The sequence below is a fragment of the Sminthopsis crassicaudata genome, chromosome 2 (assembly GCF_048593235.1).
Source record: "Sminthopsis crassicaudata isolate SCR6 chromosome 2, ASM4859323v1, whole genome shotgun sequence".
NCBI lineage: Eukaryota > Metazoa > Chordata > Mammalia > Dasyuromorphia > Dasyuridae > Sminthopsis > Sminthopsis crassicaudata.
In genome coordinates, this window is record NC_133618.1 from 482,967,475 (window position 1) to 482,979,776 (window position 12,302).

Sequence of the window (12,302 nt, forward strand, 5' to 3'; positions counted from 1 at the left end):
ACCACCTTTTATCAAAGATACTTTTGAAAGACTTCTGCCACTGTTCTAAGTGTGTTATGTACACACACACACATACACACTGTCATTACTGACAGTAATGGAGAGTGGAGCCAAGAGGCCATAAACTATAACATAAAGAAGCCTCTTTTTCTATCAGCCAAGAACTCACTGTCCCCTGCAATTGGACAGAACACTAGTTATGTCGTCTTAGTTTAATCACACCAATCTTCTGATATTATAGTATAGACCCCTAGCCAATTTTTCCAAAATTGAAATAGAGAGAAGAAAAACACAATTAAGTAAAACAGAAGTTTGTTACTATATGAATTGAGCTATATTTTGGTTCAACATCACATAAAACTAACACATGTCAAAAACCCATTATAACTGGAGTTTAGTTTTGTTGCAAGAGCCAGTGACAAAAAAAACATGTCTACAATGATTGTCACTTTCTGTTGTGTAAGGTTTGTGTCTCTTTATTAACTGTATATACAAGCAATCTTGTTAGAAGTCATACAACAGAGTTAACATTATACCACCTAGCCTATAAAAATCATTTGCAAATCCATTTGTACTTATTCTTAAGAAGTGTTTAAGTAAACAGTGACAAAATGAAAAGTGATTTTTAGGCACTATATAAATTCATCATCTGCCCTATAAATAACTAAATATAACTATTACTTTGTTTCCATTCTCAAAAAGTAGTTAATTTAGTGCAAATGCCTGGTCAGACACAGGTTCTATTATACTACCTTTTTAACCTCAATGCTTCACAAATTTCACATGGGACAGCATATGAAAAAAAAAATATTTTCCTCATAAAAACTCAACTGTCTATTTATTACAAGATCAGAATCTACAACTTCAGTAGTCTTTTTATCAAACTTATATTCCATGAATTTTTTTTAAAGATAACGAAGTATGATTCTAATTCCAATGATAAAATGAAAACACAGCACAATATTTTCTTAGAGCATACTGGAAAGATATTCAAGTCTGCAGCTAATCTAAAGAACAAAACTAACATATATACAAAAATCGACAGTCAGGATATATTTTACCACAGTCCTAAGAGGGGCAAACTAGGATGAAGTGCCTCAAAAAAGAAGGGCAATAAAACACCCAAGCACCAAACAGATTTACACTTTTAATAACAGAAATCTTAGACTCCATTTAATGAGGGATTCTTCATTTCATTGAAGTGACAAATAAAACTGGGAAAACTGTGAAGCAGCTTATCATACATTACATGTCACACACATAGATTTAGATTAAGTGGAAGTAGTACTTGAAGTAATGAGGATGGTTATTCTGACTCTTTTTCCAGTATTCTTTTCATTATACCACAGAAGGAAAGTCTAAAGAATTCTATTTCTAAACTTTATATAAAAGTGCTAAAGTAGTAATTTTAAAAGTCCGTTGATTCTAAAACAGTTCAGTAGTTTGTTTTTTTTACAGTTTGAAAACAGGGATGGGGGGGGGGGGAGAAAGCCCATCCCTTTAAAAAAAAAAAAAAAAAAAAAGAACAATTCAAAAGTTGAATACCTTTTCTTTTTCTTGTCCTAGATGCTGGTAAACATGTAAGCAAAACACCCTTCCACGAATACAAAAAGTGAAGAGTAGGTTTCCCCGTCATGAGAAGTCAAAGAGTTCACCCCCTCTCCCCGCAAAAAGGGAAACAACTCATAACAGAGGCACCTCTTGGACACCTCCAGAACCAGACATGGAAGAGTCAATCCCCGGAAAGGATTAGATTTCCAAGAGATGAGGAATATTCGTCATTCTTCATGAATCTCATCTCCCAAAAGGAGGACACCTGCTGTACAAAGAGAGAAGTGGCACTTTCCTCTCAAAAGACTTGTATCGAGTTGGCGCTTACTGGAATTTGCAGAAGTCTCCTACACAATGCAGATTGAAAGCTTCCAGTACTGCCTCTCTGAGTACCGAGACAGCTTTGGCTTTTAAGTTTCTTTCCTCTTCCCTTAGTTTTGTCATATAAAATATCTAGAAAAAGAATTTTGTGAGGATTTCTACTCTATCATCAATTTAAAAAGAAAAAGTAAAAAAAAAAAAAAAAAAAAAAAAAAAGCTATCTACTAGATACTGGAACGGTCTCTTGCCGCGGTAACTGCCTCAGCAAGCAAGGAAGAGCAAGGGCGACGGCCAGCTAGACTAGAAGCTCCTCCCAACCAAGTTTCACAACCAATCGAGAAGAAGAAAGAAACAAAGGCGTGTGCTAGACACACAGCTGCCCACTACCTAGGCCTGCAATATCACGTGAAGAATGGGAGGTGCCAAGCAAGTAGCTCTTCCTTAGGCTCGGTCTCCACCCAAGCAAATCAACAGCAAGTGGAAGGGAAGGAAACCTAAGAGCCAGAGACGCTGGCCAGTCCGGACTAAAAACAGGCCAAACCAGGTACAGGCGGTAGAGAAAATGTGGCCCGCCCTAACAGCAAGGCTACACCAACAACTCACAAGAACAACGTGCAGATTCAAAGGAGAGGAGTTAAGGTCAAAACAGGGCAACTTTTAACGTCTTTAGATGGTTAGCAATTTGCCTCTTTGGATTTTAACTTATTTGACACAATGCTGTCCTGAATTAATCAGCACCCTGTACCAAAAATAGAAACTTTACTAAAGTTCATCTCTTGGAGATTCATTCTTGGATTAGAAATGACTTAAAAAACTTGTTCTTGTATTATCTTGTTGAAGTGTTAAATTGCTGGTTCAATTTCATATTCACTATTTTCTGGTGTAATATGAAATTTTTAGTTACTAAAGATAATAAATTAGGGCAGAAATTCTTAAGTATCACCATATTTGCAGAGGAAAACTTGACAGGTGAAAATGATTAGGGCTAAACTAGAATGAGGATTGTATGGTGTGGTAGTGTTCTGAATTTACAATTCATTGATTCAAATTGGAGCTCTGCTATGCACCTGGCAGTATGAGTGGATAAGAGCACTGGACTTCGAATCAGGAGGCTTTGAGTTTAAATCCAACACTTGCTATGTGACTCTGGGTATTAAGTCACTTAATGATAATGACATCTATGCTTCACAGTTATGAGGACAAAATGAAATACTTATAAAAACACTTTTTCAACCTTAAAGACTATATACTTTCTAGTTATTATGGAAATTAAGTCATTTGTCTCAATGTTCTCATTTGTAAAATTATGTTGTTCAATGGTGTCCAACTCTTCATGGAGTTAAATTTTCTTGGCAAAACAAAAAAGTGGAGTGGTTCCTTTCCTTCTCCAGCTCATTTGCCAGATGAAGAAACTGAGAAGGACTTGCTCAGAATCCAAAGCTACTACATGTCTGAGGCTGGATTTGAACTCTGGAGGGTGAATCTCATCCTAATTCTAAGCCCAAAACTGTGTCATCTAGCTTACCCATCTGTAAAATAACGGAGTTTGAATTAGCTGATCTTTAGGTTCTCCACAGTCTCAATGCAGAGGCAATTGGGGTTAAGTGCCCAGAGTCACACAGCTAGGAAGTGTTAAGTGTCTGAGGTCGCATTTGAACTCAGGTCCTCCTGACTTCAGGACTGGTGCTCTATCCACTGCACCACTTAGCTGTCCCTGGCTGTTGTTTTACTGAAAGGTGGAGATGGAAGAGAAGAAATTGGCATGATAGACACAGAGGCCTACAGATCTAAATCCAAATCCAAATTAACTTCATGCTTAAGCAACTTTCATTTTAAAGCAACATCAATAAAAGTAGTAAATAAGTCAATCTGCATCAGTGGAAGGGATTCCCACCCTTGTGAATAAAATAAGGAATCCTTTCTGTACTAACAAAACTCTTTCAATGGATTTATTGTGAAAAAAGATAAAAGCACTTTATGGCCAACATCACATTAACATATATCTAAGATTTAAAAAAAAAAAAAAAAAAAAGAACCTGGCATAGTAAAAAAAAAAAAAAGCTAAATAATCAAATTTCAACCATATCTTGGAAGTTCTAAGAATTCTCCACCTCACTCAACCCCCATATCTCCTTTAAATATTGGTGAATGCATATGTGTCGAACAGATTAATGTTAGGATCAATCTTAATACAACCAGAAAGATAAATAATCAATAAAATTTCACAATACATTCCAATATTTTCATTATTTGAAATTTCAAATTATTTGCACTCCACTGGCTTGTAAAGTGAGCACAAATGGCTATCAACTAAAGGCAAAGTAAAATAGAGCAACAGTACTTGAAGTAATGAGGATGGTTATTCTCTTTTTCCAGTATTCTTTTCATTATACCACAGAGGAAAGTCTAAAGAATTCTATTTCTAAACTTTATATAAAAGTGCTAAAGTAGTAATTTTAAAAGTCCGTTGATTCTAAAACAGTTCAGTAGTTTTTTTTTTTTTACAGTTTGAAAACAGGGATGGGGGGGGAGAAATATATATATATATTTTTTTGGACACATTTGAGCTTATCGAGTTGTTAATTGTCAAGCATTTTGAATGCTTGTCTTGGCTCTGCCACTGTGAAGAAATTGCTTTTTGAAACAATAAAGCAGTATGATTTCAGAGAGGCTTGGAGAGACTTTGCATTTTTCTGCTGCTAAGCGAAATGACCAGAACCAGGAGATCATTATACACAGCAACAGCAGTATTATGTCATGATCGATTCTGATGGATGTGCTTCTCTTCAGCAATAAAATGATTCAGACCAGTTCCAGTGGTCTTGTGATCAAAAGAGCCATGTACTCTCAGAGAAAGGACTGTGGGAACTGAGTGTGGTTCATAACAGAGTATTTTCACTCTTTTTGTTGTTATTCGCTTGCATTTTATTCATTTTTTTTTTTCGATTTTTGTCTAGCAAGGTAATTATATAAATATGTGTTCCTAAAAAAAAAAAAAAAAAGAATTGCTTTTTTCTGGGCCTCAGATTTCTTATCCATAAAATGAGAGAATTGGTTTAAATAGCATCTTAGATACACCCCACTGCAAAACACTGAAGGCAATGAAATTTGAATTTGGAACTTTTTAAATGCACAGAATGAAGCAGTCAAAATCATATTGAAATAATAGAACTAAATATCCCCTCTTTTTAATACCATAAAAGTGGTATTAAATTCAGAGTTTCAAACAAAATCTTTGTATGATGCTATGAAGTTTTGTTTTTGTTTTTTTTTTTTTTTTTGGTGTTTCAAGTTTAGAATTTTTAAAGAGAGAGGAAAAGAGAACAGTAAATTAAGATAGTGGAAACTGATGTTTAATTTGTATAATTTTTTTGGGGGGGGGAGAGTGACAGTGATTTCTAGACCTACCACCTAAAATAGTTCTGGGGCTTCTTCAAAAACTGGGACTCTGTAACTAAGAAATGTGCTCAATCAACTGTATGAGGCTTTTTCAAAATATTTGAGAATTATGCATATAAGGTTTTCCTGGTCCTTATATTAAGACTTTTGCTGGTACATGGGAGGGAGTCCAAGGCCCTTTCTGGAATTGGGGATAAGGGCAAATGTGATAGAATACTACTGATCGATAAGAAATGATAAAAGAGTTTCAGAGAAATCTGTTAAGACTTTTATGATGCAGGATAAAGCTAGGAAGACAGGAACATTTTAACATTTTAAGAACAAACTACTGTAAAAGATATTAAGAATTATGATGAATGCAATTCTGAATAATTCCCAGAATACCAATAATGAAATATCCTAGTCACCTGAAAGATGGATTAAAGATACAAGATAGCATAGAAATTTATTTTCCTTGACTATATAAATTTGTTACAATTTTATTTTCTTTTCGGGGAGGGGTTGGGGGTGGGAAATGAAGAGGGCAAGGGAGTGTGAAGGAAAGAAAATAAATGCTGACTAGGAGGGCCGAAATGTTTTTTTTTTTTAAGTTTTGTTTTGCTCTTTAACTTAGGCTCTCTGGGACTTCTAGTGAAAAGAAGATGAGGAATTCCTAAGGAGTCAAAAGGGATGTCCAAACATAAGAGCTCTTTTTTTAAGGTGCATATATGTACGTACACGCACACATACACGTGCACAAGTCTTTTCGCCAGCTTTTTCCTACATCTACTAAAAGAAAATCTTTTAGTGTTAAGATCCTGTTAGGTAAGGATTTTATTGACAGACAGCATTCTAGGGCTAGGATTATGCTCCACTAAGCAAGTTAAATTAATTTAAATGTCCCAAAAATTATATTGCTCTTCCCCAAGGAGGAAAAAAAAAAATCTAGTATATTCACTGAAACTAATCAAGACCAATTTCTATTTACTTCTCTATACTTATGATTTATCTAACATTTTTATTGAAATTTTTATCTTGGACCCTTACTTTGATGAATCTGTAATTTTCTCTTCTTCAGATAGAACCAGCTGCAATTCATCCAAGACTTATCTTGGATAAGTTCCTTAAGTTTTCTTCACATTGTATGGAAAAGATTGGGACACTTGGACTGTTCTGTTTGTTCTTTGGTTTCACAATGACAGACTGACCTTTTTTTCAGATCATGTATTTCTTACATCTTTATTTGCACAAGAGAAATCAAAATTTGAACAAGAGAAATATTAAAAGTCTACTCATACCCATAACTGTTCACTGTTTCACTGACCTTTGGATGACCCTCAACTTTAATTCTTTTGAAACTATTGTATTTCATGACTCACAAGAATTAATCATCACTGTAATAATAAGTATCAAAAGGGGGAAAATCTTCCTTTCTAGAAGAGTTCTATATGAATCAAAATATTTATAGTGATATTTTAGAGTACCTTAGAAAATAGCAGTTGATTCCAATTAATGGACAAATGGTTAAACAAATGATGTATATGAATGTAATGGACTACCACTATGTATTACTATATTTAAGAAATATTAAAAATTCAAGTATGTATGAGACAACATGAAATGATTTTCATACAGAATGAGGAAAACAATATACAAAACAACTACAATGATGTAAAACAAAAAGAAAGGAGGAAACAAAAAAATCAAGTGCATAAGAAATGAGAAACTACACCTCTTTTCCTCCTTTGCAGAGATTGCTGTTTGTCCTTTTTTTTTTTTCCTGAAGCAATTGGGGTTAAGTGACTTGCCCAGGGTCACACAGCTAGGAAGTGTTAAGTGTCTGAATCCACATTTGAACTCAGGTCCTTCTGACTTCAAGGCTAGTGCTCTATCCACTGTACCACCTAGTTGTCCCACTTTTAGATTGTTTATATTATATTAATTAGGTTGCAACAACTTGAAATGTTAGGTCTGTATTAATGTCTGCTTTACCATTTCTTACTTTGCATCAAGAGCCTATTTAAATTAGGTTAGAGAACATCAATTATATATTCATATCTTCTCATCTGTATTCTTCTTGCTGCTGAGGAAAACAATGTATATCATTTATTACATAGTGGTTGTTAAAAAAAAAACAACAATATGAAATGTGGATTTATGGTTTCATGATGAATGGTCATCATGAAACCATGAATGGTCTTTTTGTATAGTGCTTTATATACAGAAATGATTTTTTTGGGGGGAGAGGGTCTTTTTGTATTAAAAATTTGCAAACAAGTTTATACTCTAAACCAGTGTCTCAACCTTGTTTGGCTAGGATTATGTTTTTACTGGTAAAATGATTTCTAGGTTCTTTTCATCACCTTGTGACAACTGATATGCAATAGTTAAAACTTCCTTAAGAAACACTGACAGTTGGGGTAGACACCAGTTTTTTAAAATTCATTCTCATTTTTGCTGTCAAGAACTTGTCAAAATATGCTATGTTGCAGTTGTCTCAATTGTCTCCATATTTTATGTTTATTCTCTCCCAAATTTATATAGATTTTTAGCCCTGTTCTAATAACTCAATAATCTAACTATACAAAGACTATAAATTCAGGAATCACTCTTACCACCAATAGATGTTCTTGTCTTACAATATAATCAATTTTATTTTAAGGTTATCACATTCAGTACCTAGTTCTCACAGTATTTGTAACATTTAGGAAAAATACAAAAATGTGTACTGAGAAGGGGATTATGTTTAATGGAAATAGGTCATAGAATATTATTCTGCTATTATATATACATATATATTATATATTTCTGCATATATAAATATAACAAATGCAGAAGTATGAAAAGATTTATGTCAACTAATGTGAATAAAGCAGAACCCCCAAAATACCCACATGCACAATACAAACACAAAGAATTCTCGCACATGAAATATAAACAGTAAGAACCACCATCACCAAACAATAGAAAAATTAAAAAGAGCAATCTTAGCCCCAAAATTGAAATGAGAAGATACCTATCCCTAATTAACTCCTTTATTTGGGGGGAGGGAGAAGAGAAGGGGCAGAAGGAGTGAAATAAATTTACCAATGTAGAAATGACATATATCACTGGGTTTGCTGCTATTTTTTCGCTTCTTTCTCAAAAATCTTTGTTCTATAAGATGATTCATTAGGGAGGAAAAGTGATATGGGACATTAAAAGTTAACCACAAAGGACATAATAATAATTTTTTATTTATTTTGCTGAGGCAATTGGGGTAAGTGACTTGCCCAGAGTCACACAGCTAGGAAATGTCAAGTGTCTGAGGCCACATTTGAACTCAAGTCCTCTTCACTTCAGGGCTGGTGCTCTATCCAAGGTACCACCTAGCTGCCCCAAAAATTACTTCTTAAATCCCTCTTTACAATAAGTCAAAATACAATTCCTCACAGATCTTTCTTCTTTCCACTGGAACTAAAACAGCTATTCCAAAATATGTAGACTGCAGTCTCTACAAGCCTCATCCAATTTGGCTGCCTACAGAACAACTAATAGCAGAGCTAAACTAGCTTCTTTAAGAAGTTATTTGAAGTTTGGATAGCTCAGGAACAAGAGACTTTTACTGCTATTCATAATTTAAATTATTTCTTGGACAAATCTATAAGTATTCAAAAATACTAACACAAATTTTTCACATGAAACCACTCAATTGACACAGAATTTACACAGATGTTAAATCTGTAATATGCTTATAGAAAAGTATAGATAACACGTGGGTACATATGTGTACACATGTACATACCAGGAATAGCTGCAGTGATAAAGAAACACTTGCAAAGAAGAACCTATCTTACTAGAAATATTCAAAGAGCATCTTTGAATAACAGTGAATAAAGTACTGGCCCTGGAGTCAGAAGGAATTGAATTCAAATCCAACTTCAGACACTTAATACTTACTCCCTTTTCATTTTTAAGACTAAGAATTTGATTTATCCATAAGTGAAATGGATGACTACCTCCAAAAATATAGGCTTCCCAGATTAAGAGAGTGTAATGTTCTGTTGTCTCCAGAAACTGCAGATCGCTCTCTGGGAGGAGATCTGCTGCCTCAACTCAATCCCAGACTCGACCCTTCTTCCTCCAGAGTGCCATTCTGACTGTCCCAGAGTAGACTCTTCTTCCTCCAGAGAACCGTCCCAACTCTGTCCTAGAGTAGACTAACTCCTTGCTCAATGTTGTCTTCTTTTATCTTCCCAGAGAATGGGCATGTGAAAATTCAAGGGCTTGTGGGAAAATTACTTCAACCAATGAACTTGGTTCTTTTAAAGGTTGTGTAAACTCCTTTTCATATGTAAACTCCTCCTCAGAAGTTCAAAGGGGTAAACTCCCCTTGAAGGCGGGAACCAGAGGTGTGAACTAGAAAACTGTTAAGTACCGACTTAGCACTTAGTAAGAATCTAACAACAGAGGAAGTAAATTGCATAAATAGTCCCATTTCAGAAAAAGAAAGAGAACAAGCTATTAATCAACTCCCTAAGAAAAATCCCCAGGATCAGATGGATTTACATGTGAATTCTACCAAATCTTTAAAGAACAATTAACCCCAATGCTATATAAACTATTTGAAAAAATAGGGAAGGAAGGAGTCCTACACCAAATTCCTTTTATGACACAGACATGGTATTGATACTTAAACCAGGTAGGATGAAAGAAAATTATAGACTAATCTCCCTAATGAATATATTGATGCTAAAATCTTCAATAAAATATTGGCAAAAAGACCACCGAAAATCATCCCCAGGACAATACACCATGACCAAGTAGGATTTATATCAGGAATGAAGGGCTGGTTCAATATTAGGAAAACTTATTAGTATAATTGACCATATCAATAACCAAATTAACAAAAACCATATGATCATCTCAATAGATGCAGAAAAAGCATTTGATAAAATCCAACATCCATTCCTATTAAAAACACTTGAGAGTATAGGAATAAATGGATTTTCCTTAAAATAATCAGTAGTATCTATTTAAAACCATTAGTAAGCATCATATGTAATGGGGATAAACTGGAATCATTCCCAGTAAGATCAGGAATGAAACAACGTTGCCCACATCACCATTCAATATTGTAATAGAAATGCTAGCTTAGCAATAAGAGCTGAGAAAGAGATTAAAGGAATTAGAATAGGTAATAAGGAAGCCACATTATCACTGTTTGCACATGATATGACGGTTTACTTAAAGAACCCCAGAGATCCTACGAAAAAGCTATTAGAAAAAATCCACACCTTTTGTAAAGTTGCAGGATACAAAAATAAACCCAAATTAAGTCATCAGCATTCTTATATATCACTAACAAAACCCAACAGAGTTACAAAGAAAAATTCCATCTAAAGTAACGACCGATAGTATAATATATTTGGGAATATATCTGCCAAGGGAAAACCAAGAACTATATGAGCAAAACTACAAAACATTTTTCACACAAAGTCAGATCTAACCAACTGGAAAAATATAAAATGCTCTCGGATATGGTGAGCAAATATACTAAAAATGACACTACTACCTAAACTAATCTATTTATTTAGCACTATACCAATCAGACTCCCAAAAAAACTATTTTAATGACCTAGAAAAAACAACAAAGTTCATATGGAAAAATAAAAGGTCAAGAATTTCATGGGAATGAAAAAAAAAAAAAAAAATCAAATGAAGGTGGCCTAGGTGTACCAGATCTAAAATTATAAAGCAGTGGTTATCAAAACCATTTGGTATTGGCTAAGAAATAAACTAATTCATCTGTGGAACAGGTTAGGTTCAAAGAAAAAAAATAGTCAATAACATTAATAATCTAGTATTTGACAAACCCAAAGACTCCAGCTTTTGGGATAAGAATTCACTGTTTGACAAAAACTGCTGGGAAAATTGGAAATCAGTATGGCAGAAACTAAGCATTGACCTACACTTAACACTGTACACCAAGATAAGATCAAAATGGGTTCATGACCTAGGCATAACGAATGAGATTATATATAAATTAGAAGAATACAGGATAGTTTACCTCTTAGACTGGTAGAGGAGGAAGGAATTTATGACCAAAGAACTAGAGATCATAATTGATCACAAAATAGAAAATTTTGATTATATCAAATTGAAAAGTGTTTATACAAACAAAACTAATGCAGACAAGATTAGAAGGGAAGTAATAAACTGGGAAAATATTTTTACAGTCAAAAGTTCTGATAAAGGCCTCATTTCCAAAACACATAGAGAATTGACTCTAATTTATAAGAAATCAAGCCATTCTCCAACTGATAAATGGTCAAAGGATATGAACAGGCAATTCTCAGACAAAGAAATTAAAAATATTTCTAGCCATATGAAAAGATGCTCCAAGTCATTATTAATCAGAGAAATGCAAATTGAGACAACTCTGAGATACTACACACCTGTCAGATTGGCAAGAATGACAGGGAAAGATAATGCAGAATATTGGAGGGGATGTGGGAAAACTGGGACACTGATACATTGTTGATGGAATTATGAATACATCCAGCCATTCTGGAAAGTGATTTAGAACTATGCTCAAAGAATTATCAAACTGTGCATACCCTTTGATCCAGCAGCGTTACTACTGGGCTTATATTCCAAAGAGATCTTAAAGAAGGGAAAGGGACTTGTATGTGCAAGAATGTTTGTGGCAGCCCTCTTTGTAGTGGCCAGAAACTGGAAACTGAGTGGATGCCCATCAATTAGAGAATGTCTGAATAAATTGTGGTATGTGAATGTTATGGAATTGTTCTGTAAGAAATGACCACCAGGATGATTTCAGAAAGACCTGGAGAGACTTGTATGAAATGATGCTGAGTGAAATGAGCAGGACTAGGAGATCATTATATACTTCAACAACAATACTATATGATGATCAATTCTGATGGACATGGCCCTCTTCAACAATGAGATGAACCAATCAGTCCCAATAGAGCAGTAATGAACTGAACCAGCTACACCCAGGGAAAGAACTCTGGGAGATGACTATGAACCACTACATAAAATTCCAATCC

At 34.4% G+C, this 12,302-nt stretch overlaps 1 protein-coding gene across 6 annotated transcripts in view; it reads right to left on the reverse strand.

The window, feature by feature from the left end:
* Positions 1 to 12,302, reverse strand: part of SIAH1 (siah E3 ubiquitin protein ligase 1) — a 63,278-nt gene that overhangs the window by 16,827 nt on the left and 34,149 nt on the right. For 3 of the 6 annotated variants that reach the window (XR_012486818.1, XR_012486817.1, XR_012486819.1), the window contains exon 1: positions 1,546 to 1,865. The exons of 1 other annotated variant lie outside the window; for it this stretch is intronic. Coding sequence is in view for 1 of the 5 variants with exons in the window: in XM_074293325.1 (XP_074149426.1) it covers positions 1,546 to 1,636 (91 nt within the window). In the remaining 4 variants the exon portion in view is untranslated. Of the gene's footprint in view, positions 1 to 1,545; positions 3,822 to 12,302 lie in introns of those variants that run through there. 2 more of the 6 variants (XM_074293325.1, XM_074293327.1) reach the window with 2 other exon arrangements.